General features: G+C 43.2%; 1 protein-coding gene across 1 annotated transcript in view; it reads left to right on the top strand.

Annotated features, from left to right (window-relative positions):
- LOC111969029 (ral GTPase-activating protein subunit alpha-2-like) overlaps positions 1–24,455 on the top strand; it is a 196,638-nt gene that overhangs the window by 29,046 nt on the left and 143,137 nt on the right. The window contains 2 exon segments of the mRNA XM_070445286.1: positions 13,811–13,921; positions 18,242–18,291. Coding sequence (XP_070301387.1) covers positions 13,811–13,921; positions 18,242–18,291 — 161 coding nt within the window.

The raw sequence follows: 24,455 nt of genomic DNA, 5'->3' as shown, positions 1-24,455 counted from the left end.
GTAATCAAGACCTACTACTGTTATGTTGTCTGCAAACTTGATGATTGAGTTGGTGTGCTTGGCCATGCAGTCATGGGTGAACAGGGAGCACAGGAGAGGGCTGAGCACTCACCCTTGTGGGGCCCCAGTATTGAGGATTAGTGGAGTGGAGGTGATGTTTCCTTCCTTCACCACCCTTCGAAGTCCAGGACCCAGTTGCACAGGGCAGGGTTGAGACCCAGGGCCTCGAGCTTAATGATGAACTTGGAGAGTACAATGGTATTGAATGCTGAACTATAGTCAATAAACAGCGTTCTTACATACAGTTGAAGTCAGAAGTTTACATACACTTAGGTTGGAGTCATTAAAACTCATTTTTCAACCACTCCACAAATTTCTTGTTAWCAAACTATAGTTTTGGCAAGTTGGTTAGGACATCTACTTTGTGCATGACACAGGTAATTTTTCCAACAGTTGTTTACAGACAGATTATTTCACTTATAATTCACTGTATCACAATTCCAATGGGTCAGAAGTTTACATACACTAAGTGTACTGTGCCTTTTTAAACAGCTTGGAAAATTTCAGAAAATGATGTCATGGCTTTAGAAGCTTCTGATAGGCTAAATGACATAATATTAGTCAATTGGAGGTGTACCTGTGGAATGTTTTCAAGGCCTACCTTCAAACTCAGTGCCTCTTTGCTTGAACATCATGGGAAATCAAAAGAAATCAGCCAAGACTCAGAAGAAAAATTGTAGACCTCCACAAGACTGGTTCATCCTTGGGAGCAATTTCAAATGCCTGAAGGTACCACGTTCATCTGTACAAAACAATAGTACGCAAGATAAACACCATGGGACACACAGCCGTCATACCGCTCAGGAAAGAGACGCGTACTGTCTCCTAGAGATGAACGTACTTTGGTGCAAAACGTGCAAATCAATCCCAAACAGCAAAGGACCTTGTGTGAATCTGGAGCGGTACAAAAGTATCTACAGTGAGGGAAAAAAGTTTTGATCCCCTGCTGATTTTGTACGTTTGCCCACTGACAAAGAAATGATCAGTCTGTATTTTAATGGTATGGTTTATTTGAACAGTGAGAGACAGAATATCAACAAAAATATCCAGAAAAACGCATGTCAAAAATGTTATAAATTTGATTTGCATTTAATGAGGGAAATAAGTATTTGACCCCTCTGCAAAACATGACTTAGTACGTGGTGGCAAAACCCTTGTTGGCAATCACAGAGGTCAGATGTTTCTTGTAGTTGGCACCAGGTTTGCACACATCTCAGGAGGGTCCCACTCCTCTTTGCAGATCTTCTTCAAGTCATTAAGGTTTCGAGGCTGACATTTGGCAACTCGAACCTTCAGCTCCCTCCACAGATTTTCTATGGGATTAAGGTCTGGAGACTGGCTAGGCCACTCCAGGACCTTAATTGCTTCTTCTTGAGCCACTCCTTTGTTGCCTTGGCCGTGTGTTTTGGGTCATTGTCGTGCTGGATACCCATCCACGACACATTTTCAATACCCTGGCTGAGGGAAGGAGGTTTTCACCCGATTTGACGGTACATGGCCCTGTTCCATCGTCCTTTGATGCGGTGAAGTTGTCCTGTCCCTAGCAGAAAAACACCCAAAAGCATAATGTTCCACCTCCATGTTTGACGGTGAGGATGGTTTCTTGGGGTCATAGGCAGATTCCTCCTCCTCCAAACACGGCAAGTTGAGTTGATGCCAAAGAACTCCATTTTGGTCTCATCTGACCACAACACGTTCACCCAGTTGTCCTCTGAATCATTCGAGATGTCATTGGCAAACTTCAGACGGGCATGTATTTGTGCTTCTTGAGCAGGGGGACCTTCGCGGACGCTGCAGGATTTCAGTCCTTCACGGCGTAGTGTGTTACCAATTGTTTTCTTGGTGACTATGGTCCCAGCTGCCTTGAGATCATTGACAAGATCCTCCTGTGTAGTTCTGGGCTGATTCCTCACCGTTCTCATGATCATTGCAACCCACGAGGTGAGATCTTGCATGGAGTCCCAGGCCGAGGGAGTTTGACAGTTATTTTGTGTTTCTTCCATTTGCGAATACTGTTGTCACCTTCTCACAAGCTGCTTGGCAATGGTCTTGTAGCCCATTCCAGCCTTGTGTAATCTACAATCTTGTCCCTGACATCTTGGAGAGCTCTTTGGTCTTGGCCATGGTGGAGAGTTTAGAATCTGATTGATTGATTGCTTCTGTGGACAGGTGTCTTTTATACAGGTAACAAACTGAGATTAGGAGCACTCCCTTTAACAGTGTGCTCCTAATCTCAGCTCGTTACCTGTATGAAAGAACCTGGAGCCAGAAATCTTTCTGATTGAGAGGGGTCAAATACTTATTTCCCTCATTAAAATGCAAATCAATTTATAACATTTTGACATGCGTTTTTCTGGATATTTTTGTGGTTATTCTGTCTCTCACTGTTCAAATAAACCTACCATTAAAAGTATAGACTGATCAATTCTTTGTCAGTGGGTAACGTACAAAATCAGACAGGGGATCAAATACTTTTTTCCCTCACTGTATATTCACAGTAAAAACGAGTCCTATATCGACATAACCTGAAAGGCGCTCAGCAAGGAAGAAGCCACTGCTCCAAAACCGCCATATAAAAGCCGGACTACGGTTTGCAACTGCACATGGGGACAAAAGATGGTACTTTTTGGAGAAAATTCTCTGGTCTGATGAAACAAACATAGAACTGTTTGGCCATAATGACCATCGTTATGTTTGGAGGAAAAAGGGGGACGCTTGCAAGCCGAAGAACACCATCCCAACCGTGAAGCACAGGGGTGGCAGCATCAAGTGTTCGGGGTGCTTTGCTGCTTTGGGGACTGGTGCACGTCACAAAATAGATGGCATCATGAGGCAGGAAATTAGTGGATATATTGAAGCAACATCTAAAGACATCAGTCAGGAAGTTAAAGCTGTGGTAACTGCAGGTCTTCCAAATGGACAATGACCCAAGCATACTTCCAAAGTGTGGCAAAATGGTTAAGGTAACACAGTCGGTACCGTTGAAGGTAGTGGCCATCACAAAGCCCGGCCATCAATCCTATAGACAATTTGTTGGCAGAACTGAAAAAGCGTGGGCGAGCAAGTAGGACTACAAACCTGAATCAGTGACACCAGCTCTGTCAGGAGGAATGGGCCAAAATTCACCCAACTTATTGTGGGAAGCTTGTGGAAGGCTACCCGAAACGTTTGACCCAAGTTAAACAATTTAAAGGCAATATTACCAAATACCAATTGAGTGTATGTAAACTTCTGACCCACTGGGAATGTGATTAAATAAATAAAAGCTGAAATAAATCATTCTCTCTACTATTATTCTGACTTTTTGTATTTTTTAAAATAAAGTGATGATCCTAACTGACCTAAGACASGGAATTTTTACTAGGATTAAATGTCAGGAATTGTGAACAACTGAGTTTAAATGTATTTTGGCTAAGTTGTATTTAAACTTCCGACTTCAACTGTTATTCCTCTTGTACAAATGGGATAGGGTGGTGTGCAGAGCAATGGCGATTGCATCGTCTGTGGATCTATTGGGGCAGTAAGCAAATTGAAGTGGGTCTAGTGTGGCAAGTAAGGTGGAGGTGATATGATCCTTGACTAGTCTCTCAAAGCACTTCATGATGACAGAGGCGAGTGCTATGGGGTGATAGTCAATTATTTCAGGTACCTTTGTTCCAGTACCCAAGAAGGCAATGGTGGCCATCTTGAAGCATGTGGGGACAACAGACTGGGATAGGGAGAGATTGAATATGCCCGTAAACACACCAGCCAGCTGGTCTGCACATGCTCTGAGGATGTGGCTAGGGATGTCATCTGGACCAGCAGTCTTGCGAGGGTTAACACGTTTAAATGTTTTACTCATGTCGGCCACGGAGTAGGAGATCCCACAGTCCTTGGTAGCGGGCCGCGTCGGTGGCACTGTGCTATCCTCAAAGCGTGCAAAGAATGTGTTTAGCCTGTCCGGAAGCAAGACTTCGGTCTCGGCGACGTGGCTGGTTTTCATTTTGTAGACACTTGATTGTCTGAAGTCCCTGCCACATTTGTCTCGTGTCTGAGCCGTTGAATTACGACTCCACTATCTCTATATTGACRTTTAGCATGTTTGAATGCCTTGTGGAGAGAATAAATACACTCTTTATATTCTGACATATTACCAGTCGCCTTGCCATTTGTTAAATGCGGTGGTTCTCGCTTTCAGTTTTGCGCGAATGCTACCATCTATCCACGGTTTCTGGTTAGGGTAGGTTTTAATAGTCACAGCAGTGAGTACTACATCTCCTATACACTTCCTTATGAACTCAGTCACTGTATCCGTGTATGCGTCTAGATTATTTTTGCACTCTACCCGGAACATATCCCAGTCCACGTGATCAAAACAATCCCGAAGCATGGATTCTGATTGGTCAGACCGCCGTCGAATTGTATGAAGCACGGGCACTTCCTGTTTGAGTTTCTGCCTAATAGGATGGGAGAAGCAAAATGGATTCGTGGTCAGATTTGCCAAAAGGAGGGCAGGGGAGGGCCTTGTAAGTGTTCCGGAAGTTTTAAATAGCCATGGTTGAGATTCTTAGTAGCGTGAGTAGGACAGTCAATATGTTTATTCTAGGTCGGGCGATCAAAATGACTTGAGTTCCTGAATGTTCCTAGAATTACACCATGAGTCGTTAATCATGAAACACACCCCTGCGCCCTTCTGCTTCCCGAGAGATATTTATTCCTGCCTGCGCGATGTACTGAGAATCCTGCTGGCTTTACTGACTCCGATTAGAGTTTCCAGAGTAAGCCATGTTTCCGTGAAACMGAGTATGTTACAGGCCCGGATGTCTCTCTCTAGAAAGAAATCCTTGTTCGAAGCTCATCAACTTTGTTATCCAAAGACTGAACATTATCCAGTAATATACTCGGAAGCGGTGGGTGGTGAAAGCGCCTCCTGAGTTGAACCGGCAGGCCACCTCGAGTGCCTCTCCTCCGCCGGCGAAGTTTTGGATCGGAATACGTTTGATTGCTCTGGGGAGAGTGAACAAAGGATCTGCTCCAGGGATGTCGTATTGCTGGTCATAATGATGGTAGTTCTGGTGAGTTACCGCCACTCTAATATCCAATAGTTCTTCCTGGCTGTATGTAATTACATAAAACATTTTCTGAGCTAATAATATAAAAAATTGTACATTAAAAAACAAAATACTGCAAAGTCTTCTAAGAGCTAGTCGCGATGCTGCCATCTCCGTCTAATGACACATGTTCATAACATACTAATGTACGTATACGATGAAGTGTTCTTCTTTGGGATATGACCCATTCTGGTTGTTGGCCATACTTAATTAATGAGTGACTCAATAGTACTGTTGTGGCTTACTATCATTTAAGATACAAGGCATTCGCTCTGTGTCCGAACTGCTGAGGCGGATTAGAGATTGGCCGAGTGGAATTACAAATGTAACTGTTTGGAATGGAAATTGACCCCAGGTCTGTTCTCTGCTGTTGAACTCGGCCGATCTCCCTGAAACACGCACACACACACACGCGCACACACACGCACACACACACCCTCCTCCACTGTATTGAGAGAGGTGCWTGTGTGTCGGGATCTGTGAAATGTTGGCACTCGCTCACTTCCACAAACAGAGAGAGCTCTCTGAGAAGTAATAGCAGGAAGCAGCATGATCGGAACAGCGTTTCTCCTCCTGTTCCAGTCAACAGTGAAACAACAAAACATCTCTCCTCACATATCTATCTTCCATAATAGCGCTGTGTGAAGATGACAGCTTTATGGCTGGTGTTTTGCAGATTCCCCCTCCTGTTTCCCCAGGCAGGCAGCTCAACTCTGTGCTGATCCTGTAGGAGTGGAGGGGTGTCTGAGCATAGCATGGACACAGGTGTTGTGTTTTGTGTAAAGGACAGGATACAAATACCAACCTCCTGCATTCCCAGGGGCTGCAGAACCAGTTCTGCATCCGTTGGCACAGCGACAGGAGAACTGAGAGGCYTGTTGAGTGGGGGGGTTCAACCTGAAGCCAACTTGATGTCCTACTCAAACACACAAAACCACGCACAGTGCAAAGGGAGTCCATTTGAAATTCACCAGTGTGAACAGCAGATCAATAGTACTGAATTGTCTCTTTAGAAGATGGCCAGGTCCTTCTCTTGAGACTTCCCTCCCTCTGTCAGGAATATTCCCGTGCCTCTCCGTGTACTTCATCTGTCACGCGCCACAGTCTGGTTAGAGGGATTTGAGCAGATGGAGAGCAGAGCAGTGAGTCGGTCAGTCTGAGGACTGGGGTGGAAGAGCCTGATGACAGGCTCTGATGGGTCTGTGACATGCAGCAGGGCAGGATGTCAAACAGAACTGATCCGGTTCCACATAGACACACACACACGCTGCCTCCACCTCGTGTTCAAGGTACTGGAGTTACCACAGCTTCATTATATCAAATTAAGAGGCAGCTTATGGACAGACATGGAAATGGATTGCCCCATTTTTATTTTTTATTTTTTTATTTCACCTTTATTTAACCAGGTAGGCCAGTTGAGAACAAGTTCTCATTTACAACTGAGACCTGGCCAAGATAAAGCAAAGCAATGTGACAAAAACAAAAATACAGAGTTACACATGGGATAAACAAACGTACAGTCGATAACACAATAGAAAAATCTGTATTCAGTTTTTGCAAATGAGGTAAGGCAATAAATAGGCCATAGTGGCGAAGTAATTACAATTTAGCAATTAACACTGGAGTGATAGATGTGCAGATGAGGATGTGCAAGTAGAAATACTGGTGTGCAAAAGAGCGGAAAACAAAAACAAATATGGGCATGAGGTAGCTAGTAGGTTGGATGGGCTATTTACAGATGGGCTGTGTACAGTTGCAGTGATCGGTAAGCTGCTCTGACCGCTGATGCTTAAAGTTAGTGAGGGAGATATAAGTCTCCAACTTCAGTGATTTTTGCAATACGTTCCAGTCATTGGCAGCAGAGAACTTGAAGGAAAGGACGCCAAAGGGGGTGTTGGCTTTGAGGATGACCAGTGAGATATACCTGCTGGAGCGCGTGCTACGGGTGGGTGTTGCTAAGGTGACCAGTGAGCTGAGATAAGGCGGAGCTTTAACTAGCAAAGACTTATAGATGACCTGGAGCCAGTGGGTTTGGCGACGAATATGTAGCGAGGACCAGTCAACGAGAGCATACAGGTCGCAGTGGTGGGTAGTATATGGGGCTTTGGTGACAAAACGGATGGCACTGTGATAGACTGCATCCGGTTTGCTGAGTAGAGTTTTGGAGGCTATTTTGTAAATGACATCGCCGAAGTCGTGGATCGGTAGGATAGTCAGTTTTACGAGGGTATGTTTGGTGGCTTGAGTGAAGGAGGCTTTGTTGCGAAAGAGGAAGCCGATTCTAGATTTGATTTTGGATTGGAGATGTTTAATATGAGTCTGGAAGGAGATTTTACAGTCTAGCCAGACACCTAGGTATTTATAGTTGCTCACATATTCTAAGTCAGAACCGTCCAGAGTAGTGATGCTAGTCGGACGGGCGGGTGCGGGCAGCGAACGGTTGAAAAGCATGCATTTGGTTTTACTAGCGTTTAAGAGCAGTTGGAGGCTACGGAAGGAGTGTTGTATGGCATTGAAGCTAGTTTGGAAGTTAGTTAACACAGTGTCCAAAGAAGGGCAAGATGTATACAGAATGGTGTCGTCTGCGTAGAGGTGGCTCAGGGAATCACTCGCAGCGAGAGCGACATCGTTGATATATACAGAGAAAAGAGTCGGCCTGCGAATTTAACCCTGTGGTACCCCCATAGAGACTGCCAGAGGTCCGGACAACAGGCCCTCCGATTTGACACAMTGAACTCTATCTGAGAAGTAGTTGGTGAACCAGGCGAGGCAGTCATTTGAGAAACCAAGGCTGTTGTCTGCCGATAAGAATACGGTGATTGACAGAGTCGAAAGCCATGGCCAGGTCGATGAAGACTGCTTCACAGTACTGTCTTTTATCGATGGCGGTTATGATATCGTTTAGTACCTTGAGCGTGGCTGAGGTGCACCCGTGACCAGCTCGAAAATCAGATAGCACAGCAGAGAAGGTAAGGTGGGATTCGAAATGGTCAGTGATCTGTTTATTAACTTTTCTTTCGAAGACTTTAGAAAGGCAGGGCAGGATGGATATAGGTCTATAACAGTTTGGGTCTAGAGTGTCACCCTCTTTGAAGAGGGGGATGACCGCGGCAGCTTTCCAATCTTTAGGGATCTCAGATGATACGAAAGAGAGGTTGAACAGACTGGTAATAGGGGTTGCAACAATGGCGGCGGATAATTTTAGAAAGAGAGGGTCCAGATTGTCTAGCCCAGCTGATTTGTACGTGTCCAGGTTTTGCAGCTCTTTCAGAACATCTGCTATCTGGATTTGGGTGAAAGAGAAGCTGGGGAGGCTTGGGCAAGTAGCTGCGGGGGAGGCGGAGCTGTTGGCCGGGGTTGGAGTAGCCAGGAGGAATGTATGGCCAGCCGTAGAGAAATGCTTATTGAAATTCTCGATTATCGTGGATTTATCGGTGGTGACAGTGTTACCTAGCCTCAGTGCAGTGGGCAGCTGGGAGGAGGTTCTCTTATTCTCCATGGACTTTAGTGTCCCAAAACTTTTTGGAGTTAGAGCTTCTGGATGCAAATTTCTGTTTGAAAACGCTAGCCTTTTGCTTTCCTGACTGCCTGCGTGTATTGGTTCCTGACTTCCCTAAAAAGTTGCATATCGCGGGGACTAGTCKATGCTAGTGCAGTCCGCCACAGGATGTTTGTGTGCTGGTCGAGTATAGTCCATATAGTCCAGTGAAGTTCCTTGATGGCCGTCTTGGTGTCTGCTTGAGGGGGAATGTACACAGCTGTAACTATAACTGACGAGAATTCTCTTGGTAGGTAAAATGGACAGCACTTGATTGTATGGAATTTTAGATCTGGTGAGCAGAAGGACTTGAGTTCCTGTATGTTGTTATGATTACACCATGAGTCGTTAATCATAAAGCATMAATCATAAAGCCCTTCCTTTTCCCAGAGATGTGTTTATCTCTGTCAGCGCGATGCTTGGAGAAGCCCACTGGCTGAACCGATTCCGACAACACATTCCGATAGAGCCATGTTTCCGTGAAACAGAGAATGTTACAATCTCTGATGTCTCTCTGGAAGGCAACCCTTGCTCGAATTTCATCTACATGTTGTCAAGAGACTGGACATTGGCTAGTAGTATACTCAGGAGCGATGTGCATGCTACGGAGCCTGGCCAGGTGGCCGCTTCGTCCGACCCTTCTGAGGCGTCGTTGTTTTGGATCGCCTCCTGGAATTAGCTCCATTGTCCTGGGTGATGGTCCGAAGAGAGGATCTGCTTCGGGAAAGTCGTATTCCTGGTCGTAATGTTGCTAAGTTGACGTTGCTCTTATATCCAATAGTTTTTCCCGGCTGTATGTAATAAGACTTAAGATTTCCTGGGGTATCAATGTAAGAAATAATACATAACAAAACAAAATACTGCATAGTTTCCTAAGAACTCGAAGTGAGGCGACATGCTGAATCAAGGATATGGGAGGAAGTGACCTGGGGATGGCTTTATCAGCTGACCACTGACCCTCCGCTTGCACTTGTGCATTCATTTCTCTTTCACACTGTCTCTGTTACCAGACACGCACGCACGCACGCACAACCCTCAAGCCCTCCTGATTCCCTCCTTCCCTTAGGATGTCTGCTGGTCCTCTCCTCCCCCAGCAGACTGGTGGGTTAGCTGGTGGCTACTGCTGCTGATGAGCCAACATGTTTTCCTGAGTGGCAGGAAGCGCTCTAACACAATCAGCAGTGCTGAAAAGTGGACCATGTGAGAGGCTGAGATAAGAGCCTCGCCCGGGCCCTGGGCCCTCGGTACAGACCCAGTACCATCTGCTGCCCTCACTGGACCTCCTCACTGTTGGTGCGGTCTGCAGTGTACAGTTAGAGCATTTTTATACACCGTTTTCAGCTGTAAACCTAGTTCAAATCAGAGTTCAATTATTTGTTACATTGTCTTTTTATTTTCTCCATTTGGTCTGGTTGGTTTCATTTGTCAAATGAACAAAAAATCCTAAACAAAACCAAGTGTCCATGCTAGTTATTTGACAAATTCTCACATTAAATCCATCTATGATTATCATGAAGTATCACTTGCCCCAATATTCATATTTCTTCCACTTTGGCCTTCCAACAACATGCGGGATAATAGCCGCTCTAACTGTGACATGAATAGGCTATACAGTAACCTACTGTATATCCCTGGCATAGCAGCCGTCTCCCCTAATCTGAATCGGTTACACTCATAAATGCACTGCTATACTCAGAATGTTTCAGAGATATCAGGTTATGGTACTGTGTGCATTTCATTAAATGCTCGCAGTCAAACAACCAATAATACTATGCATCTCTAGTTATTTTCCTGTGTTTGGTACGGACTGCGTTCTAACCTGCAGCGAACCGCACCATGGTACGAATGGAATCTGACCGAGACCACCCTTTTTGAGCGAACCACGGTGTGTTGTTTAGTGTGCTTCAGATTGAGGATGGTGTTCACACCAGTCCAAACGAACCAAACTAAGGGGGAAAATGCACCAGAGTTAGAAAAAAAACACTCTACTCCAAACTAATTGGGTTTGAAAGCACCCTTTAAAGTGTGTGATTAGTCTTCCTAGTAGCCCTTGGAATTTTCAACTCCAGGTTATTAGGCCTGTAAGCTATTCAGGTGAACAGTAGCTTGAATGGCTAGGCTAGTTAAAATGCACAACAATTCTTCTGGCTCAATACTGGGGCTGTGATTTCTAGATCGGGCCCTGATGTGTTGTCTTGTAAGACAGACAGTGAGTTTTATATTGATTGGCTGAGGGTGTGTGTTTAAGTGTGAACTAAAAGCAGTGTGGGATTAGCTCAGTGACTGTCTGCACCAGCACCAGTATGGCAGATACTATCAAGAGGTGTTAGAGAAATAATATATAATGAAGTGTTGCCTCTGGGAGAGAGGGATATAGAGAGAGAGAGGTGTTGCAGGGGCTTGGCTTGTATTAAACAAGCGTAGTGCAGTAGGGGCTTGTTACAAGCTGACACACACACACACACACACACCGACCCCACACACACACTGAAAATACATTTTTTGGTGGCAGACTTGAAGGGACATTTTGTATCCTACTAACTGAGACTGGGCTGGATCAATCAAATTCAATCAATAAAATCAGCAGATGTCACAAAGTGCTTATGAGAGCCATCAGCTCCGTCTGAGCCAGACCCATTAGAGAGAGAGAAATACACAGTACACAAGCTCACACATCACTCTCATCACAGATCATGCACTCAATGAATCACAACATTTCAAAAGTGCTTAGTGTGCCAGTGAACGTGTGCAGGATAGGGTATTATGTAGTGATAATATTATTTTTGATCCTATAGTTTTGACTCGCAATAGTATTTTTGCGCTAGTTGGCTGCACCTGCACCAAAACTCCGATATTTTTCCTTCATAGCTTGTTCTCAATCTTCTTTTTAAATAGGAAGGCAATTTGTTTTCAGCMCTTTTATTTCCATGACTGATCAAAGCTAGTTTTCTCATGTCTCTATTGTCCCTCTGCAGCAGACATATGGTGAGCAATATGTTTGGAACATCGAATTGCAATAAATCACAGTATCGAATCGCAATCGTGAGAATGGCATACATATGGAATTGGCACCAAAGTATCGTGATAATATCGTATCATGAGGTCCCTGGCAATTCCCACCACTAGTATTATGTTAGTAAGTAAGTGTTAATGGAGTCTGAATGAAATGTCCCTCCAGCCTTATTAAGAGGATTGTGTTCTTAAAAAAAGATGTCACTTTTTTTTGAAGGAGACTTATCCGCCATGCTTGGCCATGTTGTTTTTGGCACACAGTTAAGGGCAGTCACATGTCAGTGTTCAGGTGCTACTGTGTGTTTTGCTGCCAATATCTATACTTTTGGGAATACTGCAGTATGACGGCATTGTTGTTATTATGGTTTATATTTAGCCTTGCGTTGCACATATTGTATTGCATGTGGTGCTGCAATTCCACTCTGTTGCAGACGCTTGTGATGAATGTACCAATACCAGACCTTATTCAATCAGATCAGAGCTGCAATCAGATTAACCTGAGAACAAAGGACGAGACCAGCTCCTGTCTCATCCAGGTCCATTTATTCTATTATGGCCGTTGTTGTTTGCCTTTAACTGTGGGCGAGATCCATGGAACACAAGTTCAAATGTTATTACAGGGGAGGGATGTATGATTCTTCATTGTATCTCTGCTTTAATCTGTGGACTAACATAAATCACCAGACAGACTGTCATTGTCCCACAGTGGTTGGTTGGATACAAATGCCAGCCATCTCTCTGAGCCAATTACTGGAGACTATCTGGGCTGTGTTTGGGCCCCATCCAGTTGGCTGGTGGTGAAAGAGGGTGTATTGAACAGAACTGAGGCGCAGGAGAGACTGAACAGAAGGTGAATCTTAATTGCTCAATTAGGGGGAAGAAGTCTGCCCCTGTTAAATGTTCCCATCATAGGGGACATGGCATGGAAGAGAAAGGTTTTGTGATTGATACCAAGCCTGATTCTGGATTGACATCCTAATAGGGAAATAATGACTGCCGTAAAGTCAGTCTAGCCTTGTCGCAGATCTATGAGCTTTTTAGTCATCTTTGTCACTTGTTGAACTGCCATTCATGTTTAGCATGCCAACAAATACAACAGAGGGGGTGGGGGTTGTTTTTTTATTAGTTAAAAGTGCTGACCTCACCATAATGTAGAAGCACTTAGCCATGTGTCGTGTGAGCTGTGGTGTTAATAATCTGGGATGATCTATTATGGAGATGGAGTGCACTAGGTTTAAGACCAGGTCGAGATTGGTTGGGATTGAGAGTCCCATAGGGTGGCGCACAATTGGCCCAGCGTCGTCCGGTTTGGCCAAGGTAGGCTGTCATTGTAAATAAGAATTTGTTCTTAAACTGACTTGCCTAGTTAAATAAAGGTTAAATAAAGAGGAAACCGGGCCAGCAGTTGCATGCACGTACGCAGGTCAGCACTTTTAACTAATCGAAAAAACAACCCGAAAACAATGTGTTATACAAAGGATTGGAGAGAAGACTAATAATATGGTTGTTCTAGATTCTGTAATTGCACACGGCTTACGCGAATGAAGTCACTTTGACATGTGTCATGACGCTCCTCTCCCCATAGAGATTGGCCTACATTTTAATTCTATGGTTCTGCCCTCCCCTGTACCTCACTATCTCCCTGCTCATCAGTGAGGCTCCTGGGGATTCCATTCTCATTTCAGCCGTGTGCATCTCTCCCCCTCAGATCTGCTGAGGACCACAGTTGAATGATCTGCACCATTTAAACAGACAGAATCATCCTCATCCATTGATTTAACTGCTTTCTTTATAACATGTTAGCCTGATTTGTAGTTGACGTTTTTCCTCACAAAGTCCTTGGTGTGCTGTTATGTAAATCCTCATGTCCATTGAGTTATCACCAAGGATGTTTAAGCTATATGATTATGTATGACACCATATGTTTGATTGAGACATGAAGAATTATGGATAATTGGCTCACTGGAATTTAGCTTTCATTTTCAATGCTGTAATGGCAGCCATTTTAAATTTTTCCCAGTTTCACTAAACAATAATCCTTTTTGTTTTGTTCGTCTGGGTAGTTGAAATTGATCTGACTGTGTGCTTCTGTCTGTTTCCTTTGCAGATATCTTTGAGAAGAGTGAATTGAAGACCTTCTTCGAAAGCAACTGTTCTCAGATTTATTTTATCTTCTATGAAAATTTCATTACACTGGAAAGTAACTTAAAGCAAAAAGGTAAGTAAGAGTGTGCTGCCTGTGTGTCTGTTTAAAACTGTGCCCATGGCTACTACTCCAGTAACCAACCCCCAGTAGTAGAGTGTATAATTAGCTGGGTAATGGCTTTTTCAGCTCGCTCAGAGCAGGTGTCGTGTTCAATCCTGCAGGGGTTGTAATTTTCATTCCAACGACTTCCCTTAGCTGTTCAAAGCCAATTAGATGAACAGAAATTCAGATCTAGTATTGCATTGCAGCAGTGAAATGCAGTGGCGTGTAGGGAAGCCAGGCTTCCCCCCCAAAAATGATAAATAAATAAATAAACATTTTAGTCTCTCTGTGTTTCACACATTTCCTCCAATTTGCAAGAGGCTGAGTGTATATCATCGGCGAAACAGCGACCCTCTTTCTCAGTATGTGTAGCCCAACTATCTGATGCTGTCTGGTCAAAAAGAGTGTGACATTGTTGCAACCCGTAGCATTGAATGCAAGGGAAGCCAGCGAGCATTTGGCCTTCCTTGATTTAAAAAAATTGCGTAAATTGCGTGAGCCCAACTGTGAATGGTCCTGACGCACCACTAAAAAAGTTACAAGGGAAGGACAGGTAGCCTAGAACAACAAACTAAAGCGTATACTGTATGACAGAGTCATAGACAGTTTAGGCAACATGAAAGAGGAGGATGTCATTGCTGGCTTTTCTCTGCAAGTAGGGTGAGTTAACATGTTTTTTTTTTACTTTTAGTTGCGCACACACACACACACACACACACACACACACACACACACAAATCAGTACCATCGACAGCCACATCATTTAGCTTACGTTGATTGGACTAAATACTTTTTGTTATCTTTTAGTTGTCACTGTATTAGATGTATAGGTGATTAGATGATGTTGAAATGGTTCTTGGTGGAGGCAGTGCCTGTTTACTTTGCGACTTGCGGTAACGCTCCTTGATTTTAAATCAATAGTTTACTAGTCTGAACATGTCGGAAACATTAACTTGCTTGACCATGCTGTAGGCCATGTTCTGTTTGTTACATGCAATATGTTTTGTGAACTTCACCGGACAGATGTTGCTCTCCAGTTTTGTGATGAAACAAAGCTGTGATTGAATTTATTCTGCCACTGTGTCTTATTGTCTTGCCCTTAGGCCCATATATCATGATGGAAAGGCATATGAACTAACCGGTTATAGAGCAAACAACACAATTATCACAATACATAGATTAGAGGTCGACCGATTATGATTTGTCAACGCCGATACCGATTCATTGGAGGACCAAAAAAAGCCGATACCGATTAATCGTCCGTTTTTTAATATATATATATTTTTAAAGTATTATGTATATATTTGTAATAATGACAATTACAACAATACTGAATGAACACTTTTATTTTAACTTAATATAATACATCAATAAAATCACCTTAGTCTCAATTTGGTTTAAATAATGCAAAAACAAAGTGTTGAAGAAAGTAAAAGTGCAATATTTGCCAAGTAAAAAAGCTAACTTTTTTAAGTTCCTTGCTCAGAACATGAGAACATATGAAAGCTGGTGGTTCCTTTTAACATGAGTCTTCAATATTCCCAGGTAAGAAGTTTTAGGTTGTAGTTATTATAGGAATTATAGGACTATTTCTCTCTATACCATTTGTATTTCATATACCTTTGACTAGGTATATGGATGTTCTTATAGGCACTATAGTATTGCCAGCCTAATCTCGGGAGTTGATAGGCTTGAAGTCATAAACAGCGCTGTGCTTCAAGCACTGCGAAGAGTTGCTGGCAAACACAAAAAAGTGMTGTTTGAATGAATGCTTACGAGCCTGCTGCTGCCTACCACCGCTCAGTCAGACTGCTCTATCAAATGTCAAATCATAGACTTGATTATAATATAATAACATACAGAAATACGAGCCTTAGGTCATTAATATGGCCAAATCCGGAAACTATAATTTTGAAAACAAAACGTTTATTCTTTCAGTGAAATATGGAACCGTTCCGTATTTTATCKAACGGGTGGTAACCCTAAGTCTAAATATTGCTGTTACATTGCACAACCTTCAATGTTATGTCRTAATTATGTACAATTCTGGCAAATTAATTACGGTCATTGTTAGGAAGAAATGGTCTTCACACAGTTCTCAATGAGCCAGGCAGCCCAAACTGCTGCATATACCCTGACTCTGCTTGCACAGAACGCAAGAGAAGTGACACAATTTCCCTAGTTAAAAGAAATTCATGTTAGCAGGCAATATTAACTAAATATGCAGGTTTAAAAATATATACTTGTGTATTGATTTTAAGAAAGGCATTGATGTTTATGGTTAGGTACACATTGGTGCAACAACAGTGCTTTTTTCGCAAATGCGCTTGTTAAATCATAATCCGTTTGGCGAAGTAGGCTTTGATTCGATGATAAATTAACAGGCATCGCATCGATTATATGCAACGCAGGACAAGCTAGATAAACTAGTAATATCATCAACCATGTGTAGTTAACTAGTGATTATGTTAAGATTGATTGATTGTTTTTTTATAAGATAAGTTTAATGCTAGCTAGCAACTTACCTTGGCTCCTTGCTGCACTCGCGTAACAGGTAGTCAGCATGCAATGCAGTCTCCTCGTGGAGTGCAATGTAATTGGCCACAATCGGTGTCCAAATATGCCGATTACCGATTGTTATGAAAACTTGAAATCGGCCCTAATTTAATCAGCCATTCCGATTAATCGGTCGACCTCTAACATAGATTGTAATATGGCTTTTTTTCCCTGGCTTGGCATCTCTGGTGATTGTACCCACGCACCGCTACTGGTGAAATTATTTAAGTGTGCAACCAAAGAATGTTCAGTGATTTGGGGACATTCAGAGTGGGAAAAGAGTACTAGCACGATGAGGTGTAAAACCTCAGAGTAATGCACTACATTATCAAATTAACTTGTGGGGAACAATAGGAATATCATTATTTTAGGGTTTAGATTCGTTCGTTTCATGAATTCATATTTTTTTTGCAATCTTCTGTCACTGCTATAAAATATAGGACTATGTCTACACAATGGATTGTGGCAGAGTAGAAAGCGAGGAAATATTGCTGGGGGCTGGGCCTAGAAGAACCTAGAAAGTGCATCACAGCACTCTCAGATTTCCCAGAACCCTCTCCTTCTCAGAACAGTCTTGTCAATACCAGCCACACTTACTCTGACACACTCCTCCTCCTTCAGTGAAGAAATAGATTTAGTGCAGGATTTCTCTGAGACAGAGACATGTACTCTATGTAAACACATTTAGAGAGGAGGAGGAGAGTAGAACAAAAAAGAGCTTGATCTTGCCCGTTATCGAACCCAGAGAAAATGGAGTGTATTTACCTACCAGAGGGCAAGGTGGAGCTACACGTCAATACTACCATATTGCTTATAGCCTACCTATCCTTCTCTTTCAGATCTACACAAGTGCTTGGGGGGGGCACAGCCAGGGGTTGTTTTTGGACCCTGCTGTCTGTCTGTCTGTTAATGCATAGGCTCTGTAATGTAATCCTCTCCCCAAGTCCCCTTCCTGCACTCACTGTGAGTCCTGGCTGACAACCTCCATGGTTAATGCATGCTCCATCATAGGGCCTTCAATAATCAACCCCTTCCACTTTCCCCATCCTCACTACTCTTTAAAGCACTGTTCTGATGACATCATGGAGAATGCTGACTCCTCCTCACAGCTTTAGACCCGGACTAGAGTAGGCTATACTTTGATGATGACCTCGTTCTAAACACACACAGAAGGGTGTACAGTCCACACTCATGAAAGTCACACGACTGTCAGTGCTCTGGAATGATGAAGTACCATAGAGCCTCTTTCCTACTACCCTGGCCCTCAGCTCTTATCCAAGTCAATGTTTCTCACTTCCTTGTAATACAGAACTGACATCCCCAGTGTTGTGATCAGTTAAGACTTACAAAAGTGATCTGAATGAAAAGCAGATGCTGGACTTATAACAAGGGTTAAATAAAGAACTGTAGGAAGAAGTGGCAGTTTCCAAACCCCAATGTTGAAATGTCTTTTATGGATGAAACGGTCTATAATAATACATATAATTAGGGGGTGCTGTTTCACTGTGTGTACAAGTGGGTAACCTTTACAGGTGTGAAATGGAAATGTGTTTTTTGCATATCCTCCCCTAACAAGCAACATCTACCTCCCCTAACAAGCAACATCTACCTCCCCTAACAAGCAACATCTACCTCCCCTAACAAGCAACATCTGACATATTCAACCCTCTTGTGGCTTTGAGTCAGTGACTCTTGTCACAGAGTGACATTTGAATGGTCTCTTCTCTCTTTCAGGGAACAAATCTCAGAGGGAGGAGCTGGACTCTATCCTCTTTATTTTTGAAGTAAGTTGCTGTAYCTYTCTGTTCTGAATGATGATGATTCTCTGTCTGATGTCTAGTGACAGTTCCAGCCGTAGACATGGATCAGATCTGTCTCTGGGGTTACAGCATTCAACCTGTTTACTCAACTCTGCTTGTTACTGAGGGGAGGGGCCAACACAGTTTCCGTGGTGGTGGGGAAAACGATACAGTTACATATCGGGATATTATATTTGATGATGTATAGTATCTTTTTGACAATAACACAATATTATTTTTGCGCTACTTTGCTGTACTTGCATAGCTTGTTCTCCATCTTCTTTTTAAATAGGGAACCAATATGTTTTCAGCACTTATCTMTTGTCCCTCTGCAGCAGACATATGGTGAGCAATATGTTTGGAATATCGAATCGCAAAAAAATCACAGTATCGAATTGCAATACGAATAGAATCGTGAAAATCGCATCGGCACCTAAGTATCGTTATAATATTGTATCGTGAGGTCCCTGACAATTCCCAGCCCTATGCTGATTCCACCTGTCTGCCTACGTCCTGAATTCACCTCAAATAGAAAAAGAAAGCGGATTGTTAAGGAATAAATAGACCCAGTTAGTTTTTCACTGGTGTTGAAGGCAGCACACAGAGATGGCAGAAATCTTGCTTTGTACTGTATTCATGTGTTTTTGTTCAGTAGAGGTGAGTGTTGTGCTGTCATTCTCCATGCTCTGGTGCCTCTCCTGGAGGTTAAAGTCCCCCACCTTGTTTCCCCACCTGACTGAAACGGCAGCTCCAGTTTCCAATATAAACATGCAGCTCTCCAGTAACATTTGCTCAGGGCAGGGCTGACTGGGAGTCTCTGGATCAGGACGAGTGGTTGAGAGAGGAGCAGTCTGTGAGGGGTAGGGCCAGGACAATACCAGTATCGCGATACTCATTAATATTGTAGCAAGGAAATGACACACGAAGTGGATTTAACTTCTTTAGAAAAACATCCCTAATGTTGGAAATAAACATGATGTTGTCATCCAGAGTCACATTTATTTATGTCCAATCTATAGCACATAATATTTAACATACAGCAGGTTTTTAAAGGACCAAAGTGTCTGGTCTGCGTCATGTTTTTGTTTTTGCCATGTACATTTTATTGTCATACTGGTATCATCACAGCCCTAGTGAGGGGAGTGTTCTTTTCACTGTGTCAATAGATGTCAGTCTAGCAGGGCAGGACAGAAGAAGATGATTGGTCTGGACATGGGCCTACTGGTCTCCATGTGAGATCTAGGCCAAACGGTGTCAGCAGGCCTACACTCAACTCTGTCAGAGAGCTACCCAGGCATACTCAATCAGTCCCCTATATTCTCATGTTTCACTGCAGTTGGCTTCTTATTTGCACACACACACTCACTCACTCACTCACTCACTCACTCACTCACTCACTCACACACTCACACACTCACACACTCAAATCAAGTTTATTTTATATAGCCCTTCGTACATCAGCTAATATCTCGAAGTGCTGTACAGAAACCCAGCCTAAAACCCCAAACAGCAAGCAATGCAGGTGTAGAAGCACGGCGGCTAGGAAAAACTCCCTAGAAAGGCCAAAACCTAGGAAGAAACCTAGAGAGGAACCAGGCTATGAGGGGTGGCCAGTCCTCTTCTGGCTGTGCCGGGTGGAGATCTTATACAGAACATGGCCCAGATGTTCAAATGTTCATAAATGACCAGCATGGTCAAATAATAATCAGGAGTAAATGTCAGTTGGCTTTTCATAGCCGATCATTAAAGAGTTCTCTAACGCTCCTGCGGTCTCTAGAGAGTTGAAAACAGCAGGTCTGGGACAATAGCACGTCCGGTGGACAGGTCAGGGTTCCATAGCCGCAGGCAGAACAGTTGAAACTGGAACAGCAGCAAGGCCAGGTGGCCTGGGGACAGCAAGGAGTCATCATGCCCGGTAGTCCTGACGCATGGTCCTAGGGCTCAGGTCCTCCGAGAGAGAGAAAGAAAGAGAGAAGGAGAGATTAGAGAGAGCATACTTAAACTCACACAGGACACCGGATAAGACAGGAGAAGACTCCAGATATAACCAACTGACCCTAGCCCCCCGACACATAAACTACTGCAGCATAAATACTGGAGGCTGAGACAGGAGGGTCAGGAGACACTGTGGCCCATCCGATGATACCCCCGGACAGGGCCAAACAGGAAGGATATAACCCCACCCACTTTGCCAAAGCACAGCCCCCCACCCACTAGAGATATTTCAACCACCAACTTACCATCCTGAGACAGCCGAGTATAGCCCACAAAGATCTCCACCACAGACAAACAAGGGGGGGCGCCAACCAGATAGGAAGATCACGTCAGTAACTCAACCCACTCAAGTGACGCACCCCTCTAGGGACGGCATGAAAGAGCACCAGTAAGCCAGTGACTCAGCCCCTTGTAATAGGGTTAGAGGCAGAGATTCCAGTGGAGAGAGGGGAACCGGCCAGGCAGAGACAGCAAGGGCGGTTCGTTGCTCCAGAGCTTTCCGTTCACCTTCACACTCCTGGGCCAGACTACACTCAATCATAGAGATAAGTCTTCAGTAAAGACTTAAAGGTTGAGACCGAGTCTGCGTCTCTCAATGGGTAGGCAGACTATTCCATAAAAATGGAGCTCTATAGGAGAAAGCCCTGCCTCCAGCTGTTTGCTTAGAAATTCTAGGGACAATTAGGAGGCCTGCGTCTGTGGACGTAGCGTACGTGTAGGTATGTACGGCAGGACCAACTCGGAAGATAGGTAGGAGCAAGCCCATGTAACGCTTTATAGGTTAACAGTAAAACTTTGAAATCAGCCCTTGCCTTAACAGGAATTCAGTGTAGGGAAGCTAGCACTGGAGTAATATGATCAAATTTCTTGGTTCTAGTCAGGATTCTAGCAGCCGTATTTAGCACTAACTGAAGTTTATTTAGTGCTTTATCCGGGTAGCCGGAAAGTAGAGCATTGCAGTAGTCTAACCTAGAAGTAACAAAAGCATGGATTAATTCTTCTGCATCATTTCTGGACAGAAAATTCTGATTTTTGCAATGTTACGTAGATGGAAAAAAGCTGTCCTTGAAACAGTCTTGATATGTTCGTCAAAAGAGAGATCAGGGTCCAAAGTAACGCCGAGGTCCTTCAGTTTTATTTGAGACGACTTACAACCATCAAGATTAGTTGTCAGATTTAACAGAATATCTCTTTGTTTCTTGGGACCTAGAACAAGCATCTCTGTTTTGTCCGTGATTTAAAAGTAGAACGTTTTCAGCCATCCACTTCCTTATGTCTGAAACACAGGCTTCTAGCGAGGGCAATTTTGGGGCTTCACCATGTTTCATTGAAATGTACAGCTGTGTGTCATCTGCATAGCAGTGAAAGTTAATATTATGTTTCGAATGACATCCCAAGAGGTAAAATATATAGTGAAAACATAGTGGTCCTAAAACGGAACCTTGAGGAACACCGAAATGTACAGTTGATTTGTCAGAGGACAAACCATTCACAGAGACAAACTGATATCTTTCCGACAGATAAGTCTAAACCAGGCCAGAACTTGTCCGTGTAGACCAATTTGGGTTTCCAGTCTCTCCAAAAGAAATTGTGATCGATTGGTATCAAAGGCAACACTAAGGTCTAGTAGCACGAGGACAGATGCAGAGCCTCGGTCTGATGCCATTAAAAGGTCATTTACCACCTTCACAAGTGCATTCTCAGTGCTATGATGGGGTCTAAAACCAGACTGAAGCATTTCGTATACATTGTTTGTCTTCAGGAAGGCAGTGAGTTGCTCAACAGCTTTTTCTAAAATTTGAGAGGAATGGAAGATTCGATATAGACACACGACACCACACACACACACACACACACACACACACACACACACACACACACTGTTACTGGTGTGAGGTGCAGAACATGCTGTATGTGTCATGTGCTTTATTGGCATGTTGGTATTGCAGGTGTATGCAGTGTCCTCTGTATGTTATTGACCTAGTAGGCTGCTCAGTCTTTCTCCTGTATTGACTGTTGAGTGAGAACTTTAACAAACTGAGTTCAAACTCTATTTGTGATACCTTACCTCCACTTTCGCCTGACTGAACTTCTATCTCCATGCATTTTTAAACCTGGGCCCCAGTCAAGCTGACATCCAGCCTGCTATTGACAGGAAGTGCTCTCTCTGTCCATGTGGAATGAAGCTAGATTTCAGTCTAGTTTTCTCAGCCTGACTCTACAGTATGAGAAGTCTGTCTACACACAGTCATATGGCTTCAGATTCCACATGCCTTTTAAATACTTATAGGTTATCCTTTGAAAAATAACTAATATTGAAAGCAGCTTAACCCTAGTGTGTCCCCTTTTAGCTCCAGTCTGCAGTGGCCGTGTGCTTTTCCAGTGTGCTGAGAAGATAAGCTCACTCTGAGTGGTGTGTACAGGACTGATACGGACAGAGCTTTGATCTTCAGCTGACACATTGTGTTCCCTTCTCTCTGAGAATACTGTATGGATGTACTGTATACTGTATGGATGTACTGTATGGATGTACTGTATACTGTATGGCTGTACTGTATGGATGTACTGTATACTGTATGGGTATGGATGTACTGTATGGATATACTGTATACTGTATGGATGTACTGTATGGATGTACTGTATACTGTATGGATGTACTGTATACTGTATGGATGTACTGTATGGATTTGATATCCATGTCTACCTGCGAGCACACATACACTTAGCACTAATGTGTGTCGTTTTGTGTTAGCCCTAAAAATGATTCACTTTACAGTGTAAGGGGATAGATTGTACAGGCTTGGAATAAGCTCATAGAAGGTTTCAAAAGAAGGTATCCCAACAGGATATGTGAAACAGTGCAAAGTACGATTGACTTAATATTGGTGTCTGATAAATCTAAAATATCGCAGAGTGGAGTAATAGTCTATGGAATCAGTGATCATTTTATTACATTTTGCACATGGAGGATTTTTAAAGATCTATTTAAGTGTCACAAAACCGTTAGAATCAGTGGACTCAAAAAATACTGTTAAAGTTTAGTGAGGAAGTGGGTAAAATTGACTGGTCACCTGTGCTAGATAGTGTAGGGGTAGGCAGTGCCTGGGAAGCCTTTAAATGTAGATTCCTTGATGTGGTGAATGTGATGGCTCCCATTAGACGGGTCAGGGTAAAACAGAGATCTAGCCCTTGGTTTAATCATGAGATTCTAGAATTTATCCGAGCAAGGAATAAGGCCTTTAAAAAGTTTAAGAACTCTCAAGAGCAGCATCATTTTGTCCTATATAAACGTCACAGAAATTAAGCACAGAGGAGGATGGATGAAGCTTTGCTGAGGGGTTACTTTGCTGAGAAAATAATTGAGAACAAAAATGACCCTAAAAAGCTTTGGAAATCATTTAAGGAACTAGGCTGTAGTAGTACCACCAAAAACAAACTTAACAGTATTGGGCTGAACATCAACGGGGAGATGGTATATGAAAAAGTAGAGGTTGCAAATGAATTCAACTATTTTTTTWAAACTTCTGTTGCCAGCAAGCTGGTTAGCAAGCTGCCCACCAGTTCTGGTTTGTATGGAAGCAACCAAGTCAAGAGGTATTATGTAGAGTTAGGGGTTCAGCCAAACTCTTTTTCTTTTTCAAAGGTAGCAACAGCCAAAACAGTCAGTATGCTGGCAGAGCTTAAATGCTCCAAAGCCACAGGCCTGGATAATATTCCTGCAAGGTTTCTTAGAGATTCTGCTGAGCAAATTGGCCCTTGTATTAGGCATATCGTTAATCTCTCTCTTGAACAAGGCACCTTTCCCAGGGACATGAAACAAGCTAAAGTTTTACCTCTGTATAAGAAGGGGATMAAGTCTGACCCTGGGAATTATAGGCCTGTATCTATCCTCTGTGTAACATCAAAGATCCTGGAGAGAATTGTACATGAGCAAATGTATGAATATGTTAACAAACATGGTCTAATGTATGATTTTCAGTCGGGTTTTAGAAAAACATACTCCACTGATTCATGTCTACTTTACTTGACTGACTTCATCAGGAAAGAGATTGATGAGGGAAATCTGTGTGGAATGGTACTGCTTGACCTACAGAAGGCATTTGATACAGTTAACCACTGTCTCCTAATCTTCAAACTGGATGCACTGGGGTTAA

Source organism: Salvelinus sp. IW2-2015, linkage group LG9 (genome assembly GCF_002910315.2).
Source record: "Salvelinus sp. IW2-2015 linkage group LG9, ASM291031v2, whole genome shotgun sequence".
NCBI lineage: Eukaryota > Metazoa > Chordata > Actinopteri > Salmoniformes > Salmonidae > Salvelinus > Salvelinus sp. IW2-2015.
This window is presented reverse-complemented; position numbering and strand designations above follow the sequence as displayed.